The 24,669-nt window shown below is 45.5% G+C and overlaps 1 protein-coding gene across 4 annotated transcripts in view; it reads left to right on the plus strand.

The window, feature by feature from the left end:
- HEPACAM (hepatic and glial cell adhesion molecule) overlaps positions 1-24,669 on the plus strand; it is a 1,886,975-nt gene that overhangs the window by 1,590,813 nt on the left and 271,493 nt on the right. For 3 of the 4 annotated variants that reach the window (XM_085646093.1, XM_085646095.1, XM_085646096.1), the window contains one exon: positions 14,798-14,868. The exons of the other annotated variant lie outside the window; for it this stretch is intronic. In XM_085646093.1, the coding sequence (XP_085502219.1) occupies positions 14,798-14,859 (62 nt within the window). In that variant the 3' untranslated portion in view covers positions 14,860-14,868. The remainder of the gene's footprint in view (positions 1-14,797; positions 14,869-24,669) is intronic. 4 annotated transcript variants of the gene reach the window in all.

Below are 24,669 nucleotides of genomic sequence, written 5' to 3' on the forward strand. Positions count from 1 at the left end.
AGTTCCATTTTTGCCTTTGGCATATGTTAGAGTACACAAAGGCAGTTATAGGGAAAAGTGAAATCAGTTCTGCAAAGGTGTCCTTCATAAGCATTTCCAGACCAGTCAAAGTGCCTAGGTCATTGCCACCACAGTGCACTATTATGAGGTCAGGGTGTTGGATTTGCATGAAGGATTTCACCAATGGTATCAATTGGTGCCACTTTAACCCTCTCTGTCCAATCCATTTAATGTCTACATTTGGCAAACCTAGGTCTTTGTGAATGCCATTGTTTTCTGCATACCTTTGGCTTCAGAAAATTTAGCTGTGTCCCACAATCCACACTGTAAGCATCTTGTAAGGAGGTCTGGATGCACTCAGATGGTCTCTGTTAATGAAATGGCAGTTTGGAAAGTAAGATGTTTCTAAAATGGTGGCTAAGTTGCAATTTTGAAAAAAGACAAGAAATCATTGGTTATTTAGCAACCTTCTACACTGAAAGGTAGGGTGCATATTTCTGTTTTTTAAACGCATGATTCTTATTGGTTAACAAAAACTGATTGTAAGGAACATTATATATGATAAGCTGATATGTTGAGAAGTCAAGCACACTTGCTGTTTTGATTAGCAACATTGTGTGTGCTGAACTTGTGACCTGTGTGCTCAGTACAGTGTTCCATGACCTGTTTCTATGGTAACGGGCAGAAGGCAGATTGGGGGAAGGGTTGAAATGTATTTCATTTGGAAAGGGTTGAAATGTTTAACCAATGGAAATGTGTGTTTGCTTTTGAATTTATGTGGGAAGGAATGTGATTTGATGTTTACATGTATATGTTTGGAAAATGAGAGGGAAACTTTGCCATTCTTTGGTTCTGCTGACAGGTGCACAGTGCAGAGATTCTGTATAAGAAAATCTGGTGTGTGACTGATATACTTCTTAATCTACAAAACACCTTGAAAGGTGAGTTATTTAATTGTGAGGGGATGTATGTAGACTATTTTTATTTTAATCAGAGTAATGTATTTCTTCTGCTAAAGTGTAGGGAGTAGTCCTTGTAGATTGCCATTCTGAATCTTAGCTCCATGCGAAGTCAGGAACCCACGTTCTTTCCACAATCGCCCAAAACTATGAGCCACCCCAAAGGCGTACTGGCTATCCGTATATATGTTCACTTTCATTCCTTCAGACAACACGCATGCTCTCGTAAGGGCAATCAATTCTGCTGCTTGAGCCGAATTTTGTGGCACACGCGCAGTTTCCACAATCGTGTGCAAAGTCGTGATAGCATATGCAGCAGTCGTATCACCATTTGGAAGCTTGAAACACGAACCATCCACCCATCCACCCATAAAGTACCATCACACTCAGTCAGGGGAGTATCTTTAAGATCTACTCTCCCTTTCGTCTCTTCTTCTGTTCTGAACAGACAATCATGTTGCTCAATCTCATCTAGGTCTACTGGAATTGGTAATAGTGTAGCTGGATTCAACGTGTTGCATCTCTTTATGTGTATATGATTTGCTAACAGTGTCAGCTCATAACCAGATAATCGCGCACTAGTTAAGTGTTGTGTCTTGGTCCTGTTTAACAATGTGTCCACAGCATGTGGAACCATAACAATCAATGTATTATCCATCACTGGGCCAGCAGACTGTCGAATAGACATAGCTGCGGTGGCTGTGGCTCTCAGACAACTTGGCAATGCCCTCGCTACCGGGTCCAAGGTTGATGAAAAATATGCGCATGGACGCGGTCTGTCGCCAAAAGGCTGTGTTAACACTGATAATGCGCAACCATCTTTCTCATGAACATACAATGTAAAAGGCTTGCTGTAGTCAGGGGTACCCAACACAGGAGCTGAACACAATGCATTACGCAATTCCAAAAAACTTTTCTGACACTCTTCAGACCATGGGATAGGATTCGGTGTGTCTTTACATGTTAATGCTAACAAAGGTTTTGCCAGCAAAGAGAAATTAGGCATCCAATGCCTACAGTATGACGTAATGCCCAAGAAAGCACGTACTTCTCTCTGTGTTCTTGGCACACTCAACTGTGTAATGGCTTGAATTCTTTCTGGGGTCAGTTTCCTTCCCTCCTTCGATAAGAGATGACCTAAGTAGGTCACTTCTTGTTGACAATATTGGAGCTTTGAGAGAGACACTTTGTGATGAAAGGCAGACAAATGACGCAACAATGACAAGGTAGCGTGTTTGCAAATCTTTTCAGTATCCGCGGCGATCAGTAAATCGTCGACGTACTGAATGAGGATAGCGCCACTGGGTAAAACCAGTGCATCAAGCTGCGCTTTTAAAGCCTGACTGTATATTGATGGACTCTCACAGTAGCCCTGGGGAGCACGTTTAAAGCGGAAGCTTCGGCCTCCTAAACTAAAGCCAAAAATGTCTCTGCTCTCCTCTGCAATTGGGATGCTAAAGAAAGCATTCTTCAGATCGATCACTGAGAACCATGCAGCGGAGGCTGGAATCATGGTTAACAAGGCAGTTATATCAGGGACAACTGGAAACTGTGGCACAACAATCTTATTAACCTCTCTAAGATCAATCACAAATCTGTAAACAGGTGGCTGTGAAGGGTCCGTTCGTTTTAAGACAGGTAAAACAGGACTATTGCAAACGTTGCCTCTTGTCTCTTCAATTACACCCTTTTTAATCAAATCACTGACAATTGCTAACAATGCTTTCTGACCTTCATTGGAGATCTTGTACTGGGGAATACGTGGCAGTCTGACATTGGCTTTTAAAGTGACCACGTATGGCGGTATTTCCAAAAGACCCACATCATTGGGACCAGTAGCCCAAAGGACATCCGGAAGGGATGACAATTCAGGTGGCATTGCATTTTCAGACAAATAAATTGGGGAAATCACTTTCTTGCCTAATGTAAGTTGTACCCCTGAGGGAGAACAATATAGTGTTGCATGCAAACTTTTTAGCAAATCTAATCCTAGCAAATTTTCACCACAACCTGTCGTTAGGATGAGGGGTGCTTTTAGCTCACAAGGTCCAACAGAAAGTGACAGAGGACCAGAAATCGGGTTCCTAACTGGGGCGCCAGAAAAACCTACTGAGACATTTATTTCGCCAGACAAAGTCACGCCAGGGAGTTTTGAATGCATGATTGAACTCTTTGCAGCACCAGTATCCAGCAGAAAGGGCTCCGTTACATTTGCTGTAGTTACTTTAACATAAGGTCCACTCTGATCCACTGGCACTGAAACAACTCCCTCTCTCTGTCTATGGCGGTCCTAGTAATCATTACATTGTCGTCTTCTGCATAATAATCATTATTGTAGTACTGAGCTGTATTGCCAGTTGCATTGGCTTGCTGATCAAAGCTATTTATGGTATTTTGAGGCGGAAGAGGACGCGCGTTCTGGGGAGCATTTCCACGCCCTCTGCCTCTAGGAGCTTGCTGACCACCTCTACCTCTTGCGCCATACGCATTACTGTTACGCTGCATTAATTTAGGGCAACTATATTTAAAATGACCTTCCTCTTTGCAATATGAACATTGGTTGGGACCTACAGGGATTCGTGGTTGATAATACCCATGCATTTGCTGATTACTCTGAAATTGTTGGGGCTGCTGATAGATACCTTGTGTTTGCCTATAATTATTCTGTCCTCCACGTGGCGGATAGGCCTGCTGCAAGAGGACCTTTGTCTTTAGTTCTTTCGTTTTCTTATCTGTTCTATCCTTCTCATCTTTGTCTCTATTCTCATAATACTGTGCAGTAGCCAGTATTTGCGCTGAAGAGGAAACAGCCCAAGAACTTTCTGAGTCTTTTAATTTTTTACACAACTCGGAAAGTAGATTCTGCACAAATTTATCAACAAATAACCGTTGGCCACCTTCAGTGCTCATGTCTTGACCACTGTGGTCGATAAACGTTTCTTCAAACCTGGTAAAGAAATCGGACACTGTCTCATCTTTCTTCTGCTTACATGCGGATAGTTTATCCCAATTTACGCGCATCGCAGGCATTATAGTTTTCATGTAGGTAATAATTCGACCAGGGAGTTCTGCTACCAAAGGATCAGGCTTCGCGCCACCAACTTGGCCAGCGTCTGCAGCAATGATATTAGCCCATGTGTTACCCAATTCTGCAGCGTGATCTACATTACGAATGGATCCCCATAAAGGCTGTGGAACAACATTCCCAAACAACATATCTATGTCAGCCAAATTCATTACACATGATTCTGCAGTTTGCGATAACTCCTTATAATAACCGGTAGGGTTTTTACGGGGGTCAGGCAATGTCTGCTTAAGTGCTAACACCTCAGAACGCTTCCAAGGGACATGCACCCAAACACGTTGAAAATATGGCTGAACAGGTGGGTTAGCAGCTAAATCACCAGGTTTCCAAACTGGAGGAACCTCACGCATTGGATATTGGCGTGCTTTTACCTTCTTCCCCACAGGGAAATCCTTCTTAAACAATGATTGCTGACAATCGCCATTTCTGAAGGACAGTAAAGTCGCAACTGCTTTATCTACATAGGGACCCACAATTGTACCTTTTTCAAAATCAAATCGCACTCGACACAATTCCTGTGGGTTTGGGTTTGCACCATTATCCTCCAATTCCTCACAGAGGAATTCACACATTTTGTCAAAGACATACCTTTGTGTTGGGGCATCCCATTGGTGAAAAACGGTAACAACTGATTCCACATCATAGAGTGAAGGGAAACCAATCCACCTACGCGCCAGATGATCTAACACCCCTTTCTCGTCAGGACCAGGCAGCTGACTACGCAATTGTTTACGCTGTAAGGCAGGAGTCGCACTCGATGACCCAAAGAGAGGCGACATTAAACTAGTAACTACATTAGCTAGTCGTTGTCGTGCTGAAGGAGAAGTTGAGGCGAAAACGGGGGATAGACAGAGGGAAGAAAAACAGATTCAGATACAGGTACCTGGGTAATGTAAGAAGGAGCGCCAGGGGAAGCCGCTGGCGTACTAGGCAAAGTCGCAGGAAATGCGGGGGTAACTGGTGGCAAAACTGGCGGCCCTTGAGAGGGCTGCACTGCAGGGATAGGAGCCAGCTGAAGAGGAGCTGGCGGCTGCGGGAAGGCTTGCGGCATATTTACTGGAGGCTGCACATTTACAAGCTGTGGAGGTGCTGTGGCATTTTGCGCATATGGGGGTGGTGAACTTAACAAATGGGACATTAGGGAATCTTTCTCTTTCTCTTTTGTCTCATCTTGCACAAGGGGTGACAAAACAGGGTAACATTTATCGATCCCTAGTTTGCGCTGTCTGTGCAATTGCTCATTCATTTGTTCCTCCTCATTATCTTTAAATTGCACAGCTGCTTGCATCACTGACATACCTCTTTCTCTCTTATTTCTTTTAGCTAGCTTAATTTCCTTCTGTTTGGCTTCCTTCCGCCATAGGCGGAAAGAATCAAACATCGCCGGCCGGGCTTTCTTTTTAAACAATTTCACTTCCAAATTATCTAAGATATCTGTATCGAAACTACCATTTTGGGGCCATTTTAAAACACCGTCCTTTCTGTTGTATCGGATCCATACTTCATTATATGCAATGGGGCCCACGCCATGTTTTACATAAAGCTCATAAGTTGGAGTTCCAATTGGAGGAACCGGACATGAATCCTCTAACTGGAAATCCCTTCCACAACTCAAACAAAACAATCTTCCAAATACACTAGCACAAGGCATCTTCGCTCACTAGTCTAGTCCCAAACTTCAAAGGATGATCGATTACGATAGTCTCGTGAATACACGAGTCCTCTGGCTTTGGGGTTTGCAAACTCCAAATAAACCAAAATTATCCCGAAGGATACCAAACAAATTGGGAGACGCTCCACTTATACTTAACTGAATATCGATGATCAATGGCGTCACCAGAAGACTCTCTCGATTGTTTCGCTCTACCAAAATCGTCAAGGGTCCAAAACAGGGCGATTAATCAGGGCAGCAGTCCTTCGTAGCCGTCGGGACGCGTAGAACCTCACAGAAAAGACTTTCGGACCACGTCGACATGCAGGGGTCGATGAAGTGGCGGCCTTCCTCCAGAATTTCCACACGAAGCTCCTCACGAACCTCTGGCTTGGACCGGTACCGCTGAAATCGCGCCGAGTTGGGCGCCAACTGAAGTACTGGGAATTTTAAGCCCAGCGGTGCAGGGGAACACACCCTATGACTTCGGGTTCTTCCTGTTTCAGACCTACAGAAACAGAGAGTCTTCTGGGTGAAGTCAAAGATCAGTTTATTGGCTGCAGACCAATTACAGGTATCCAAGAAGTACAACAGCGTGTATGTTCTTAGGAGACTGCTAAAAACCACAGAAACGGGCTTCTCCTTAAATACAAAATATCCTGCTTCAGGCATACATTCCTTGGTTTACGATATGGCCATATAAAGTATACATTACAAACGAAAAGGCAGAGTCATGATGACCATCCCACATTCCAGTTAAGCCAGCCCGCAATTATTTACCCAGCAAGGTTCAGATCCCACATCAGATATCGATAGGCCCCAATAAACATGAGCATCTCCTGTTTGGAAAACAAGCCATAAAGCAGGAACAGTCAGGTGAGAAAGAGATTAGCTGGAGGCTCGTGTAGGATGAAAAGACTTTATGGTGTGTCAAGCCCTGATGCTAATCACAGGTGGCCAGAGGACGGGGAACTCGTGAGACCGGACTGACCTGGGGCAGGGGAGCCAAGCTGCCCAGGTCACAGAAAAGTCACAGGAAAGGCACATGTGCTCTAAAAGGCCCGTATTTGCTTCATGCTATGTAGCCTATGTGAGGGCAACCATAAGATGGCCACCGCTCTAAGATGGAACCCACGTAGTGATGTATAATAGCGAATACACAGTGCATTCATAGCTAAAACGTTATACAAAGCACTTGTACATACCGCATTAACCATTCGCGGTTCTCTAATACCGGGATAGACAGGGGTAGGGCCCTGCCTCCTACGCGGTCCCAAATTCTAAAGTACGACAATCCAACTAAGTTGTCACCTGGTAAAATGCTTTTCTGCTGCACAATCAATTATAAAAAAGCAGGCAGCCCAGCTCGCAGACTGCATTATAACTGAACGGACTACTGGGTCTGCATCGCCATCCTAAATGAGAGCTTCAGTAGCGTTAAGACTGGTACATCATACACTTTAAGGACTGTGCAGCTGCTTCAAATGGGGGCCTTTGTAACGTCAAATATGTATACAATCCACTTTAAAAGCTTTACACTAGATTTTACCCTTTTCAAACCTTTTTTCTCTATGTTAACCATACTCCTTTTTTTTCTTTCAACATTATTGAATTTTATTGTGTTTTAACAACGATCTATTTTAAGTCACAAAAAATGTTAGAGAGAAATTTTAACTCATGATTGTAAAGATTTTAATTAACTGTACAGTAAAGTCAATTTAACTTAATTTAGACAGTCACAAACACAGGAGTGGATGGATGTGACAGATAACTCAACTGCATTCTGATAGCTTTCCTTGGTCAGGAAGAAAGCAAGGGATCTGACACTTACAACTGAATAGGCAGTGTCCTGTTACCCACACAAAGAACTGATTTTCTGCTACTGATAGTCTGGAGCCAGGGCTGGGATGAAAGGGGGACCTGTGCACTTTAAGGGCCTGGTTTGAATTCACCCCTACTTCAAAGGCATAACTGGGTATAGGTACTGGGTCTCTGACCCAACCAATACAGTTCACTATTGGCCCTGTGAAGAACTCTGCCAGGAGTAAAGACTGCTGTGCTACAAGGATTGCCACTCTGCTTAACTGCTTCTCTGGAAGAACTGCCTTTCTGCTTTCCTGTGCTGCCCTGCTGCCTGCTGATCACTGACCTGCTGAGAAAAAGGACTGGACCCATCTGACTTAAACTCTGCCAGCTGTGAGTCCTGCCCTGCCAAGTGGGGACAATCCTGTCCTGGACCCTTGAAAGGTTGATTTCCGCTGTCCAAAACCATCAGAATTGACACAGGGTTGGCTTTGCGCCGATTGGAACTGACGCATTGCCCTTCAATGCCAAGCGCAGGAGCCGATCGATGACATCGTTTGAACGGACAGAGCAGCTCAATGGACAGCGCAGCTCAACAACGGTGCAGTGTCTTCATCGTAAAGGGGTTTGTTGTCGAAGTCTTCATTGCCTGTGAGGATCAGAAATGATGCATCGAGTCTTCGAAGTTGACTCTTGCTCCATTAAAGGTACTTTTTCAGTGGGACCTGTGTGAGTCCTGTAGCCGGCCTGCCCTCCATGATCATCGGCTTAAACTTTGGATTTACCCCAGTCCAATGCAACTTCAAGTAACCCCTAAGTGCAATTTGCTTCTAAGCACTACTTTTTGATTTATTCTTTAAAATTTCATAACTCCAGTTCTACTTTTTAGATTTATGTTGTTTTGGTCTTGCTTTACTCATAAAAATGCAATCTATTTTCCTAACACTGTGTGAAGTATTTGTGCAGTGTTTTCATTGTGTTACTTTGTGTGTGTGTGTTTCACAAATACTTTACACATTGCCTCTTTAGATAAGCCTGATTGCTCTGTGCCAAGCTACCACAGGGTGAGCACAGGTTATCTTTTACTGTGTATCTAGCTTACCCTGACTAGAGTGGTGGTTCCTGCTTGTACAGGATGCATTCTCTGACAACCAGGAACCCCAGTTCTCTATTAATGTATTTCTGCTAATTGCCCATAGCTCATTTCAAAGATCAAACCTCTCCTTTTTCTGTAGAAAGTGATACTCTGCAACTTAATCCTACCTAATCTACTGTGGCTTATTTATTAACCCCAACAAACTTCTACATGAACTCCCTTACCCCCCTTTCACCAACAATGATCACACCTAACTCCTACTTCTTTAATTCACCAAAAAGAAATAGGAGAGAATTCATGGAATGATTTGCTTGAGCACACAAGACTAATCCCAATAACCAACAATAACTAATGATGCTGGCCTAATGAATAACCTTGGTTTCCAGAAAAGCTGTCCAGCGTAAAGCACTTCAAAGCCATGTCAGGGGTAGTAAGTGCTAAATAAATTCAATCACATTACATACGTTCACAATAATTAAATCATCCATTGCTTGCTAAACATATGATATAATTGGAAAAACAAAAAAATAAGCAACTTTTCAGGGTCTCCTGTTTGCAAATATACTTCCAAGAATGGATAGGGCAATGACAAAGGCAAACATTCTCATTACCTCCTCGTCCTGTCTTCCCGTCCCATTCCTTAACAGTGAGCAGCTAGTCTGCTCCACAGAAACCTGTTACCTAGCCGAGCTTTTCGCACTTCCCCCAACATGGCGTCACCATCAGGTGACAATAAAGGTGGAAGTGCGTCAGAGAAACATCCTGTTCTTTTTTTTCTGCGTTTACAGTTTGCCTTCATGCCTAGCTAAGCTCTGGGTAAATGTTCCTTTTTTCTTTTACTATATTTGGTCGGCCTGCTTTAGCGGCCGCCTTTTTTGTTGCTATTTTTTGCCCTCCTGTGCTGCCTGCTGTGCCGGTTTTGGTTCGCGGTCCGCTCGAGCGGCCGCTTCTGCCGGGTGCACTCACCTGCTGGGGGTTATCTTCACGGCCTGGTTTAGCAGCCGTTCTCCTGTTTTCCGGACCCTCGGCGCCCTGCTTTAGTGGGCAGGGGTTGAGGCGGTATTTTATGAAGTGCGTGAGGTCCTTGTGGTTCCCGGTTCTGCTGGATGGTTACTTGGGGCAAAATTTGGCGTCCGGCTGCTTTTTTAAGCGCCAGCCCCTTTTCCTGGTCCCGTGTGAGCTCTTGTCCTTAGGACTTCGTTTTGTTTTAAAATGGGGTCCTTTTTTTCATGCACCCATCCTCTGTGAGTACCTGTTTTGGTGTTTCTCAAACGTTGCTGTTCCCCGGGGTTGCTGTCATGGTCTCGGATGCCTCTTCCTCCGCTCACCCTCTTGCTGCCCTGTGCCTGTTAATTAATGAGGCGGTGGCTGCTGCTTTCTAGGCTCGGGAGGCTGCTGGACCTCCTTCCAAGGTGCCTCGTGGGTCTGTAGATCCGCAGGTCTCTCCTGATGATGAGATGGGTCCTGATGAGGATGAGTGTGTTCGGGGGCGCTTTGTTCAGGGTGATGAGCTCTCTGACTCGTTCGCCCATGTGCGGGACAATTTGGGTTTCACTCCTCCAGTCCTGAAGGATGACTTCTTTACGCAATATCACCAGCCGACTCCTGAATCCTTCCCCGTGCATGGTGCTGTGTGCAAGGTGCTGGATCACGAGTGGAAGGAGGTGGATAAATCCGCCTTCCCTCGCTTCTTGTCTAAACGTTATCCTCTGGAGGGTTTTGCTGCCAAATTTACGCAAGCAGTCAAAGTTGACAATTTGATGGCTGGTCTTTCCTCTCAGGGTTTGGTCCTGTCAGATGACGCCCTTCCTGCGGACGCTGTGGATAAGCGTGTTGAGGGGGCGGTCAAGTGTTCCTATGCTGCTTCCAATTTTTCTGTCCGGGCGACTGCCTATTCTAATTACATGGTCCAGTCCCTCCGCAAGGATTTTCAGGCCCTGTCTCTTCTTTTGCAGGATGGAGAGGATGCCACCTCTCTTTTGGCCCTGATGGAGTTGCAGGTGCGATACTTGTCGGATATTTCCTTTGGCAATTTGAGTGCTGCTGTGGCTGCTTCTGGTGCTTCGATTACTGCAAGGCGTCATATTTGGATGCGTTTCTGGAAGGCAGAGTCTTCTCAGAAGTCGGTCCTCCTTAAGTTGCCCTTTGTGGGTTCCAAAGTGTTCGGACCTCAGATTGAGGAGATGATCAAGCAATCGGCAGAGAACCGCAAACTTGTGGCTCCGTTCCGCCTTCCTTCTCAGGGGTGTGGTTTTGGCTACCGTCATGCTTTTGGGCCTTCTGCCCGGGGCGCTTCGCAGCCCTTTCGTGGCAGTGGTTGTGGCCGGGGGGCCCCTGGAGGTGCCAAAGCCCGGGCCCCTGCCAGTGTTGCTGCCACCGCTTCTTCCTCTTCACAATTACTGTCTTCCTTTGCCAGTTGGGGGTCGCCTTCAATCTTTCCTGCTCCAGTGGTTGTCAGTTCCAGATGCCTGGGCAGTTCAGACCGTGTCGGAGGGTTGTCAGATCAAATTCTCCTCTCCTCATCCTCCGGTCTTCCTTGTGACTCCCCTGCCCCGTCTTCCTCTGCGAAGGGAGGTATTGCTGGCAGGTGTGCGACTTCTGTTGGAGAAGGTGGCTATCGTGGAGGTTCCTCCTCTGGAGAGGGGCGAGGGTTGTTATTCGATCCTCTTTCTGGTCTCCAAGAAGAATACTTCGGATCTGCGTCCTGTTTGGATCTGAAATGGGTCAATCACTTCATTCCCCGTAGTTCGTTCAAGATGGTGACTCTGTTGTCCATCCTGCATCTGGTGCTTCCTGGGGGCTTCCTGGCGTCCCTGGGTCTGATGGATGCTTATCTGCGCATCCCGATCCATCCGGTGGATCAGAAAGATCTCCGATTTGCTGTGGGTTCCCGTCACTGCCAGTTCCGGGTGCTCCCCTTCGACCTTTCATCGGCGCCCAGGGTTTTCACAAAGCTCTTGGCCCCTCTGGTGGGTATTCTTCATTCCAGAGGGCTGCAGGTCTTTCCCTATCTCGATGATTGGTTGATTGTTTCTCCTTTTTCTCAGGCTCTGTCGGATGTGGACCAGGTGTGTCATCTCCTGGGTTCCTTTGGGTTCCTCATCAACCACCGGAAGTCCTCCCTGGTGCCCTCCCAGTCCCTGAAGTTCCTGGGGGCTCTCTTCCGCATGGTGTTCCTCTCTCAGGAGTGCCAGTTGACTTTGTTTCATCACATTTCTTGGCCTCTGTCCCAATCCCAGGTGTCCGCCCGTCTCTGGTTGAGGAGTCGGGGGGAGATGGCGTCCACTTTGCATCTCCTTCCTTGGGCCAGGCTGCATTTGTATCCCCTCTTGCATCATGTCCTGTTGCACTGGGATCCTGCCACCCTGGACTACGAGGCCCTGATGCCGGTCTCTCCGGGGATTCGGGTGGATCTCCAATGGTGGTTGTCCCCTCAATCTCTTTCCCAGGGGTTCGATCCTCTTTCACCTTGGGCTGTGGTTGTGTCATCCACGGATACCAGTGCCAAGGGGTTGGGGTGCTGTGCTGGGTGCCTCCAAGGCTCAGGGTCGGTGGTCCCGTTTTGAGCCTCTCCAGTCCTCGAACTGGAAGGAGTTGAGGGCGGTTTGGTTCGCCCTTCGGTGGTTCGCTCCTCTCCTTCTGGGTCGTGCGGTCTCGGTGCAGACCGACAACCAGGTTGTCAGGCTTATATCAATCGTCAAGGGGGCATGTGTCAGTCTCTGTTTCTCCTCTCCAGGACGATCGGGCTTTGGGCTGAGCAGAATCTCTTGTCTCTGATGGCGGTCTATCTTCCGAGGAAGGAGAATGGGCCTGTGGACTCTTTGAGCAGGGTGTTCCCCTCCTTGGTGACAATGTGTCTGTCCCCGGATCTGTTCGATCTGATTGTCCTCCGGTTCCTTGGCTGGATCTTTTTGCCTCAGAGGATTCTGCCCTTCTTCCTTGATTTTGCAGCCTCATTCCCTCCCGGTTGGCATGGGCTGTCAACGCTTTCTCCGTTCCGTGGTCCCTGGGGCTCCATTTTGCCTTCTCTCCATTTGCTTTGATTCCGCGAGTCCTCCGGAAGATTCGGTTGGACCGGGCGGAGGTTCTCCTGGTTGTACCGGAGTGGTCTCATCAGTCTTGGTTCCCCTTGCTTCTGACATTGTCTTCTCAGGATTGCCTCCCTGCGCCGCCTCCGGCTGCGGGTTTGGAACTTAAGAGGTTGGGTTTGTTGGGTCAGGGTTGCTTGGTTGAGGTTGCCCAGTGCCTCCAGTTGTCGCAACGCCCTTCCACCTTGAAATCCTATGGCCGTCATTGGAAGAACTTCTCCTCCTGGTGTCTTGGGAAGGGTCTCTCTTCTTCCTCCTGTGAGGCTGTGAGGGTGTTGGACTTCTTGCAGGATGGTTTCGTCTTGCGGCTCGCTGTTTCTTCCCTGCGTGCGCAGTGGGCTGCCATTCTTGCCTTTCAGGGTTCCTCTGTGTCCTCTGTCTCTCCGTTGGTGGCTCGGAGTTTTTTGCTTCGGCGTCCTGTTTCTCACTCTCCTGTGCTAGCCTGGGATCTTCCCTTGGTTCTCCAGGCCTTGACGGGTCCCCCTTTCGAGCCTTTGGTCTCCTTGGACCTTAAGTTCCTTTCTGCTAAGGTTATTTTCCTGGTGGCCATTACTTCTGGGTGGAGGGTTGGTGAGATTGGGGCTTTGATGTCTTCACCCCCATTTTTGCACTTTTGCGCTGACAAAGTCAGTTTCCGTCTCAGTCAGTTTTTTCTGCCTAAGGTGTTGTCATCTTTCCACTGTCAGGAAGATATTGTTCTCCCTGTTTTTCTTCCGGATCCTGCCTCTCTGGAGGAGTTGATCCTCCATTCTTTGGATGTGCTGAGGGCTCTCCGCATCTACTTGGAGCAGACATCTGGTTTCCGTAAGGTTGATTCCTTGTTTGTCACCAATGGCCTCTCTGGGCGGGTTCTTCGTCCTTCCTTGTCCACCTTGACTCGTTGGGTCAAGGGTGCTGTGGTTTCTGCCTACGATTCTGCCCACTGTGCTCTCCCCTCTTCTATTCAGGGTAGGTCGACCAGGGGCGTCTCTCCTCTTGGGCCATGTTCAAAGGGGCCTCCTTGAGAGACATTTGTAATGCTGCCACATGGGCTACACCCCATACGTTTCTTTCCCATTATCGTATTCAGTTGGGGATGGCGGCCTCGGCTGCTTTTGGCGCTCATGTCCTGTCTGCTGTACATGGTTTATGATTTATACTGTTTTCTGTTGATTAAATAGACCTGTTTTCTCACATTTTCTGGTCTGTTTTATCACAGTCACCATGTGCTTGGGTATGGGCTCACTGTTAAGAAATGGGATGGGAAGACAGGACGAGGAGGTAATGCCTGGTTACTCACCGGTAATATTCATTACTCCGAGTCCTGGCCTTCCCGTCCCATTCCTGAGCCCTTCTCCCCCTCCCTGTATTTGTGAGTTTTTGGGGTGATTGTTTCATTTCTGGGTTTTTTCTTTGGTATTCTCAGGATGTTTCTCTGACGCACTTCCCCCTTTATTGTCACCTGATGGTGACGCCATGTTGGTGGAAGTGCGAAAAGCTTGGCTAGGTAATAGGTTTCTGTGGCGCAGACTAGCTGCTCACTGTTAAGGAATGGGACGGGAAGACCAGGACTCGGAGTAATGAATATTACCAGTGAGTTACCGGGCATTCTAGCTTTCGCTTATAATATTCTCAGATACAGTGAATATACAGTGTCAATGCAGTCTACTCTAACGAATGTTAGCACGTCGTCATAACATGATCCTGTACACTTTGCAGATCTGCTGTCAGTGACTTATCATTTTCGCTCCTTCTATGTGTGGTTTCTCCAAAATAAAAGATTTCAACACATTGTACAGCTCTAACTGGTCAAGCAACAAAAAATGTATGTTATAAGGTAACAAATTTACTTCTGCATATTCCAAGAAATCTTATGATTCTATTTTGTACAGCATGTCCAAAGGCTTTATCCAACACAGCTGTGATTTAATGTCTGCTGGCCCTTGTAACATTGACCGATGGGTTCTTTATAATGCATATGAGGATTACAGTGTTATCAAGACTGGATTTTCCTTGCATTTGTACACTGGAATTGCTACTCAGATGCCATAATCTAAATGAGACACAGTAATACTCCGCAAATTAGCCTTACTACTCCAAAACCATCCTTAAACATACTTTTTTCTTTATTTTCAGCGGAAATTATTTCTCGAACAGGAGAACATGATCGCAAGAATCCTGTTGGACTTTACATTTAAAATGATAAGGTATGTTAATCTGATTGGTTTTTTCATCTTTGTGTGTGCTAACACCACTTGACTGTGGTGAGATGCACTCTATTCTATTTTTACTGCTTTCGATTTTCTGTACAATGTTACATATTGAAACCTACCTGCATAAGTGTGCTTAGAGATAGGGAGTAAACTAACAAAGGTACAGAAACAATGGTAGGCATTGAATTAAGTGTCATTGTTAATGACAAGTAAAACTTTGTTGGTTCATTAACAAAATGGTGATGTGTTAGAAGTAGAGGTCCCAATGAGGATGCTGTGGTACAGTTGGGTAGCAGGAGTCTGGACTAGTTTTAGTTGCTAGACTGCTAGGTTGAGGATTGGGAGAAATACGTTATGGGGTTAACCCTTTCGCTGCTAGGTCTCTCCCCCACCTCCTTCCCCATGCCACGCCTTTTTTTAGCTATTTGGAATAGTTAGCGCTCAGGCCTAGATAACATTTTTCCACATAAGATATCCATGCTAAATTTGCATTCTTTTTTTCCAACATCCTAGGGGTTCTAAAGATACCCAGGGTTTGTGGGTTCCTCTGGTTGGGACCGAAAAAATTGTCAAAATATAGCAAAATTATGAGTTTTATGGGGTAAAAACAGGAAAAAGGTGCTCTACAAATAAGTGTCTGTTTTTTCACTAAAAAGGGCGTCAACAAAAGGTTTCCTGTGCTAAAGTCACCATAATATCAGCTTTCAGGAACATGTAGAGCTGAATTAAAAAAAACTATTGTTTTAGCACAGTTTGGGCATTTTTTACTACTTTTTGTTCTTTCAGCCGACTTCTGGTTTGTTTTGGAAGCCACTGTGAAACCCATTGTTGATCCAGGAGAGCTATGGATTTCTGAAAATAAGACAGAATTCAAAATTTAGCAAGGTGTAATTTGTGTAGATTATTCAAGGTTTTTGTAAGGAAACTAACTGTTGAAATAAAAACATATTGAAAATTAGAAGGCAAACATGACCATTTGTGACAATGTTTTCCTTTGTAACTTTTAGTCACAATGGCTAATTTACCAAAGCAACATACCATTACACTTACTAGACCTTTCTGGTTGTGTGTATATATTGGTTTTGTGGGTTTAACAAAAACTCAAGTTACACTGAGCCAATAACTGTGTTTACCTAAACTGTTATACAAGGGTTGACCAACCCGCTTCTGGTGGCAGGGTAGGTCCCGAGAGGAGCGTTCAACAAGCGCTGGACACAAATTGGTGTTCTGTACGACCGCCGGATACTGTTGAAGCATCCCTTGTATAACAGTTTAGGTAAACACCTGGACAACGTGGTAGGTAGCTTTCCCATTACCACGTTGTGTAGATAGCGTTTTTTGGTCTTGAGGAAGTGCCTTGATCCTCCTGACACCCATGGCACGAAACTTTTTGACCGACTGAGAGTAGGGCGAACATGGCTAGATACATAGCCTCTAGTTCTCCGCCACTCTTCATTTTTAATCAGGCAGTTTACCTACCTGAATAAAATTAATTCTAGGACTAGCTGAACTGTTTTAATTGACTTTTTCTCACATCTACACACACTAGGCCCCTTACCCCCACTGGTCAAGCAACAAAAAATGTATGTTATAAGGTAACAAATTTACTTCTGCATATTCCAAGAAATCTTATGATTCTATTTTGTACAGCATGTCCAAAGGCTTTATCCAACACAGCTGTGATTTAATGTCTGCTGGCCCTTGTAACATTGACCGATGGGTTCTTTATAATGCATATGAGGATTACAGTGTTATCAAGACTGGATTTTCCTTGCATTTGTACACTGGAATTGCTACTCAGATGCCATAATCTAAATGAGACACAGTAATACTCCGCAAATTAGCCTTACTACTCCAAAACTGCACCTTACGGCAGGACCAAAAGATCCCATCAAAGAGCCCCATATTGGGTGCCTATCGGGTATTGCAGCGCCGACCTGACGAGGGGCAGGCCCATATGATGAAGCATGACATCTAGCTCGCTAGGTGTCTGAGGGCCCTAGTTCCAAAGGGAGGAATCCCCCCATATCACAAAATCATGAGACAATGTTACTCACCTGATCCAACCATTTGTATCTCGCTCTTCCTGTTCACTTTGCCATAGAGGAACTTCATACCCCCTTTTTGCTTTAAACACTGTCTGTGTGACATTGGTAGCCACTGACGTTTATTTTGTGTGTCACACCGTGTGCGGTGTGTGTGCGTGTGAGAACACTGTGTGCCATTCATAGCCACTGATGTCTGTTGAATTTGACATTGCTGTGTGCCTGTGTGTGGGACAACACTATATGGCGCTGTTAGATATTAGTGTTTGTTGAGTGCGTCATCACTGTGTGCATCTGTGTGTCTTTTAGAGTCTGGTGTTTGTTGAGTGCGTCGTTGTGAGGGTATGTGTGTGACAAACCTGTGTGTCTTTTAGACTCTGGTGTTTGTGGAGTGTGTCGTCACTATACGGAGTGTTTGTGTATGTGTGTGTGTGTGTGTGTGAGACAACACTGTGTGCCATGTGTATCTACTACTGTTTCGTGCATCATTGTTGTGTTGAAGAGGTGTGTGTGAGTGAGTGAGTGAGAGAGAGAACTCTGTGTATTTGGTGGCCACTGATGTTTTTGGATTGCATCATCGCCCTGTGTGTGAGAGACAACACTTGTGTTCAGCCACTGCTGTGTTTCGTGCGTCACGCTGCGTCCAAGAAGCCCCCGCGCTGCCACCTACAAGAACACTGCGCTCTACAAGGCTTTGCTGGCAGTATTGTCCAAGCCAAAGAAGACACAATGGGGAGTACTTCCTTTTGTGCTTTGGCCTCCAGAGGCTGGGGCTCCTTGCCCTGGTCTCTCCGGGCCATCGAGGGTCTGGAGTCTGAGACGTCAGCGGAAGACTTGGCTATAATAAAGGTATCTACTCGCCTCCTTTGCAGACAAGCGTCGCACCGATCTGCGAGCGCCTAGACAGTCACTCCGCCGAGAAGCCTGCGCGCTATACATGCCTTTTGATTTGATGTGAGGTGTGAGTGCCAACACTGTGTGCTTTTGACATCTACTGATGTTTGTTGAGTGCGTCATTGTTGTTTGCCAGCTCTGTGTGTGGCACAGCATTGTGTGCCACTTATGGCCACTGCTGTTTGTTGTGTGTGAGGTGTGTGTGTGTGTGAGCTAGAGAGAGAGAGGGAGAGATTGACAACACTGTGTGCCTTTAATAGCCACTGATGTTTGGTGAGTGATTGACCGCTGTTTGCGAACTGTGTGTGTGCGGTGTTGCTATGTGACAGCACCGTGTGCAATTGGTAGCCACTGCTGTTTGTTGAGTGCGTCACCGTTGTTTGGAGATGTGTGTGTGCGGTGTGTGTATGTGACAGCATTGTGTGCCATTGGTAGCCACTGCTGTTTGTTGAGTGCATCACCGCTGTTTCCGAATGCACAGCGTTTGTGTGTGACTGTGTACAGCATTGTTAAAGTGTGAATGTGAGGTGTGTGTGTGACTGCAAGATGTGCCATTGGCAGCAACTGCTGTTTGTTGAGTGCACCACCGCTGTTTGCGAGCTGTCTCTGTGTGACAGCAGTGTGCCCTTGGTAGCGATTGGTGTTTCTTGAGCGCATCACCACTGTGCGCAAATGCGCAGCATTTGTGAGTGACTATGTACATATAGCATTGTTAAAGTGTGATGTGTGAGGGTGTGTGACCACGGTGTGGCTTTGTTAGCCGCTGATGACTGCGGTGTGCATCACCTTCGCGTGTAGCTGTGTAGTATTATTACTTGTTTGTGTAGGTTATCATTTTTTGTGTGTGTGCACCGTGGCTGAATCTCAATGGCTGGCATCAATGTGTACCACGGATGTGTTTTGTGTGCCATAGCTGCGTGTGGGTGCGCAGCACTCCATGTGTGTGCCGGGTCACAACCTTTTCCAAGGTGTCTTAGAATGTTTGAGTATTCTAGCGCCATCACAGGAGGTCCAGCACTAGGTAAGCAGGGAGGCACCGTGCTGCAGCCTGCACGTCCTTTCAAACTGTTCATTTATTCATGAGGTTTTACAGAGGGGAGCCTGCCCCCCAGGGGCTCGGAGCGATGTCCAATATTTATAAGCATGTAGTAGGCACAGCATGCCTACGGCCTATGCGCATGTACACAATCTCACTAGGTGTGATGAATGGACACATAATTACTGGGGGGGAGGGGTTGCACAGTTTAACCTATTGGCATTGTAAATAACAATGCCTTTTATGATTTAAAAACCAACACGTAAATAAAAGGCATTGCCATTTACAGTACCAATAGCTCAAAATCGTGTGAATGCGAGACCTATTGCATTGCAAATGCTTGTTTTCCTTGCTCCTCGGTCCCACATTCTCTGCTCTCTCCCCCCCTCCCAGTCAGTCAGCTGGCTCCAGGCTGACCTGCCTCTCAGCAGAGCAGTGGAGCCACACGGACACTTCAGAGCTGGGGGCACTGCTCTATGTAGGTTCTTTGTATTGTATTTATCTCCTGGCAGGCAGGCTCTTTCTATCAGCGTGGTGCCCTTTCACGAGCACAGAGCTGGTTTTGCTTTCCCTCTCGTGTCTCTTCCCTCGCTCCTCCACCCCTCTCGCTCTGCTGTCCCTCCCCCTTCCTTCCACTCAGTCATGGGGCTCTCTCAGGTTCCACATGAGTAATTTTCAAAGCAAATAGTTTAGAGCGTCTAAAGTGTTGTTTGTTATTTTTAGGTCTCGCCTGGCGTTGGAGCACGCATGCGCTCCTCGCCTGCGAGAGCTATAGTAAACAAGATTTAGAAAGAGACTTGAATCCCCGCCCCTCTTTCCGATTGGCTTGCGTCATCCGTTATGGTAAACGGTGGCGCGTGATTGGATATCGGGCTTTGTTGTTACCGCCCTTTCGCCTTTTGGGACGGCTCATGCCGACTGGCCCACGCCATCTATGTTTCGGTAGCTTGTTTGTCCTCCATGTGAGAAGGTATCTTCATTAACCTATCTACATCTTTGTATGGGTGCCAGTTCTGTTCAGGTCTCTTTTGAAAGGCGTTGGGGCTTGTTCTGAGCTCGCGCTACAGAGCGGCAATGGCGGTGCTTGTTCTTTGTTATGTTTGGGAAGGTGAGCTATGCGAGGCGACTGTGAGCAGCTTCCAGTGCACAGCTGCCATGAATTATTCTATAGTTAATATCTGTCCGGTTGACGCTCGCCCCAGGTCTCTCACACTATATATTATTCAGAGCCACTGAGACGGGACTAGAGTGTGATTAATGATTGTGTTAAGTGATAAGGTGTGGGAGATAGGCACACAGTTTATGGCTTTCGCTATGCTAACAGCTTTATTCACCTGTAATGGCCTCTTTTCCACAGTCCGCTAAGGTGTTTTCCCCACAGGCTTGTCTGTTCTGAGTTTTTTAGTTTACAGACTTGCCAAAGTGGTAGTTTTGGGTTGCGGGATAGTCCTTTTCAGACTAATACAAAATGTCTAAATGGAGAGCTTGTCGGGTGATATCTGGGTCAGACTTTGTTCCAATCATACCTTATATGATTGTTATTGTGTAATGTGTGTCAAGAAGTAGTCATAATACATGGTTAATCAGGACCTGCAGTGGTGAATTTAATTGTATTCCTCTGGTGGCCCGCGGCAGATGGCTTCGGTTTTTCTTTGCCCTTTCAGTTGATGATGGGTGGTTTGTTGCTTTCGACTGGTACAATACTGGATGTCATCCGCATGTTGCATGTACTATGGGGCAACGGATGGATTATTTTACATCTGCATGGAAGTGCCTGTGTTTGCTTTAGGAGAGTAGGAGTGAATCTCTGCACAGGTGTTCAGCACACATCTTTCAAACACATTTACCTTAGATTAGCTAATAGAGGCGACCCATTTTTATAACCCAACATCGATAAAAAGACCAAGAACCCGACCGAGGACCTTTATTTCACATCAGTAATTTGTCTGGCATTAACTACATTCCCTCTCTGTCTTGGAATGGAGAATGCAGGAGCCTTCGAGGGAGTGCTCCTGTTTTGCAGCGTGTCTTTCTACGAACAGGGAAGAGGGTTGGGGGAGCAGCTTGGTTACCAAAACAAGCACTGAATGCAAATTGCACTCACTTACATAGTTCGGGTTGTTTGGAAAATCTGTCGGGTCAGAGGAACCGGTACAAAACAAACCAGCTTCTATAAAGACCAAGTGGAAAATTCCCAAATCAAAGTATATTTAACTAGACAACAAGCACAAAAAGTAAAAACTTCGTAATCCTTAATGGGCATTTTGAAAAAGTACACGTTTATCCTAAATGCGCTACAAGGACATTTTGTTGGAGGTTCCAGTGGTGGGGGTGAATATTCTCTGTGCGCGCGAAGGTTTGCATCGTTGGCAGATTACTTACCTACCTGCAGGATGGTAGAGCGCAGTGGCAGCTGGTAAACTGTTAACGTGGTAGGGTGTAAGTACCTACCTCAGATATTATCAACTGATGTTGTAGATCTATCACTTGCCGCTCACAGGGGCAAACAAAATCACTGACGACTCGGCTATTGAGTCTTCGGAAGTTGACAATGTGTACTGCTGAGTTGGACCAGGTAAATAGCTGCTATGGCTGCTAATTCAGTTTTACACCAAAGAATGCATTGATTATATTTTGTTACATTTTCTGCACTTTTAATAGTTTTTTTCACATACACTCTTTAAAAAGGCAACGCCACATCCTGCCCAGTCAAATTTACTGCACACTAAAACTAAATGCTTTTATATGTTAAACTAATACACTTTTAAAATTTGGAAGTGTTTACCATATTTATTAACAGGAAGATTGTTGCACCATTTACATGCCGAATATTTTTATGTTTCGTGCTCTGGCATGCCCTATCTACTAGCACTGAGGTGGGCTCAGAGAGTGCATGCTCTCTGGAGAGCCAATCAGCAAAGATGGACACAATTTGGGTAGGAATGCAGATAGGGACACACAATTCAGAAGGCCCCCCGTTAGCCTTCTGCTACCTGTGAACAATGCTCTAGGAATGAAGGAAGGAATATTTGCCTACGATTTTCCTGCACTACCACTGGTTACATATGTACTGTGGAAATTGAGACCTGCACCTATGAGGCTCTTATAAATTGCTTCCATTTGGGCAAGAGAACCATGGCACTACATGCTACTGTACACTCTCATGCACCTAAATGAGAATTTTACACGTGTCTAATGAGAGTGTCCATACAGAGAACACCACCAGTCCCTTTGAGACCTTAATGTCATTCTCACACGGCTCATGGGATCCCCTTCCCAGCCCTTGTGTATTGCATTCATCATACAAAATCCATCTGGAGACGAGGCAGCTTTCTGTGTTTTCTTTTCTCTCTTTTTTCCAAGCCCATTTTAGGAAATCCTATTTGTAAGTTGAGCCTTGCGTGATTCACATTTGAGTGTTACACCAAGGCTAAGAGTATGTTAAATATTTTGCGTAGGGCACATTCTTCGTGGAAAAAAAGAGCCACCGTGGGTTCCCAGGCAACATACTACTTGCAAACATCTCTAAAGCTGCAACATGACCTACACAACACACAATCACAAAGCATTACTATGTAGACATTCATGCTTTTCTGTCTGTCAACATGGGATCTACAGCTAAACAATCCGCAAACAGAAAATTACACTTACCCATAACTATCGGTTTGCACCTATAGTGGTAGAACTTCACATGCATCCTCACACCTCTCCATGCGTCAGCATACGTCCATACGTTTGTAACATAATACACATTAATATCACGTTTTCAGTGCACCACAAGCTGTCTTGCTTTGCTTTATTCCAAATATCATCTTTTGAAGTTTGTGTAGTTTCGGTTTAAATAGTGAAACAAAATCTTTTACTTTGAAGAAAAATAACTCCATATGTATGTGCCCAAAGCTAGTGGGCTGGAGAGTACAAGCAAGTGAATCTACGGCACAACCGAATGCAAGCCGATTGTTACAGGGTAATAACATTCTTCTTAAGGCATTAATGTGTCTGCTGCTTAGCCCTGTATAATCTGCAGGTTGCTGCGTTAAATCTCAGAAAGGGACCTTGATGGGAATATTCATGTGTTGTAGGAACTCTAGTGTAATCTGCTTGTTTTAAGTTCCATCCTGGTAATCTTGCTTATTGAGTTGTGCACATGCTTTGAAGGCCTTCATGTAAAACTTCTGGCATAGCCTTGAGTCACTGCGGGGTTAACTCCCAAACATATACTCTTCTGAAATGGCAATATGAAATTAGGTAATAATTGGCAGCTCTGAGGTACCAAGAAACAATTGATGCAGTGATGACCAGTAGTAACACCCTTGCCAGTTGTATTTTCCATGGTAAATTGCATAGTTTGTCAGAAGTGTAAACGGTCAGAATGAGCACAGTTCGATACTGGTGCAACCCTCCCAGGATACATTCTACCTTGCGTCACAAAGAATTTACAAAGAAATGCACTTGAAGTACTATAGATACAAGTGAGGATTGTGGTGCGTTATGTTATGGATGTGTGACTCACTTTGTAATACAATCACAAAACTAGCGTAAAGCATTGAGAAGCACCAAACAACAAAATAACAAGGTTACACTACACCCAAAAAATCTGACACCAATTTATAACAAGCATTGAAAATGCAATAGGTCTCGCCTTTGACTAACTTAAAGCCATTTGCTTTGCTAATGGTATTGCATAGCAAAGCAAATGGTTTTAACTTAATGAAAGGCGAGACCTATTGCATTTTCAATGCTTGTTCTATTTGCTTTTCCTGCCCCTGTTTCCAGTTGATTTTCGACTTTTCCTCTTGTCCTCTAGGATCAATCTCCATATAGCACATAATGCCAAAACAAGTGAAAATTCTAGCCACGTCAATTAACATGGGCACTACTTTTTTTTTTTTACAACAAACCAATCTCGTAGACATATGCCGGTTTCTATTCCTTTGGTCACAGGTACAGTGTAATCTACAAATGTGTAAATGCTACAGTTTTAAAACTATAAGCCTGACCTTTGCCGAAGAAAAATCAAAAAGGGGGCTTGGTGCTGTTTTTTTTCCCCCCGGGCCAGGAACCTTTGATTTATTGTTGTGAGGTGCGACTTGTTAATTGCTGTTAGTATTTCTGATTTTCAAATACAAGGAATGTTTAACAAAAAAAAATAAACTATCACGCAAACTAATATTAGGCAATCGCATCTGAAGCGCAATCTTACCTCTCCAGAACACTTCTACGGTATAATGTTTTGGAATATTAGAAATGCCAAAATGTAAAAAAATGACATTATATAATATTTTGTTTTCAATTGCTCTTCTTTGAAGTTTGTTAATATACAAAGACAATATTCCGAGATATTTGCCAGTTCCGATTCGACACTCAACCATGCAACTTTTCGACTTTAAGGGAGCACATATAGGACTTTTTCTAGAAAACGTGTTCCGTTCCAGGCTGATGGTGTGACGGCCAAACGAACAACACAGGCTGTAAACCGTGCCCCCCAAGCCCCCACTCCTCCATCCCCGCAGGTACGGACTTCTTGAACCTAAGCAGTTAAGTTCTACGCTTCAAAATTAGATACACCTTGATGTATTTTGTAAGTAAAAAAGCAAATGGAGAAGGCGTCAAGATGGCAGTCGCACTTTGAGAGTGCTCCGGACCCCCTCCGTCATCCGCTTTGTATCCGCCACCATCTGCTGCCGTCTGCCTTCGTTCCTTGCTGCAGAGGACTCCTTGCACCCCTTGCTAAGCTCCAGAGTGTTTGGGCCTCGAGATTGGTGCCTCCTTCGGCCAGTTTCTGCCTGCCCGGCCAGCCGCTGCAGACACAAAATGGCG

This window comes from Triturus cristatus, chromosome 3_1 (assembly GCF_964204655.1).
Source record: "Triturus cristatus chromosome 3_1, aTriCri1.1, whole genome shotgun sequence".
NCBI lineage: Eukaryota > Metazoa > Chordata > Amphibia > Caudata > Salamandridae > Triturus > Triturus cristatus.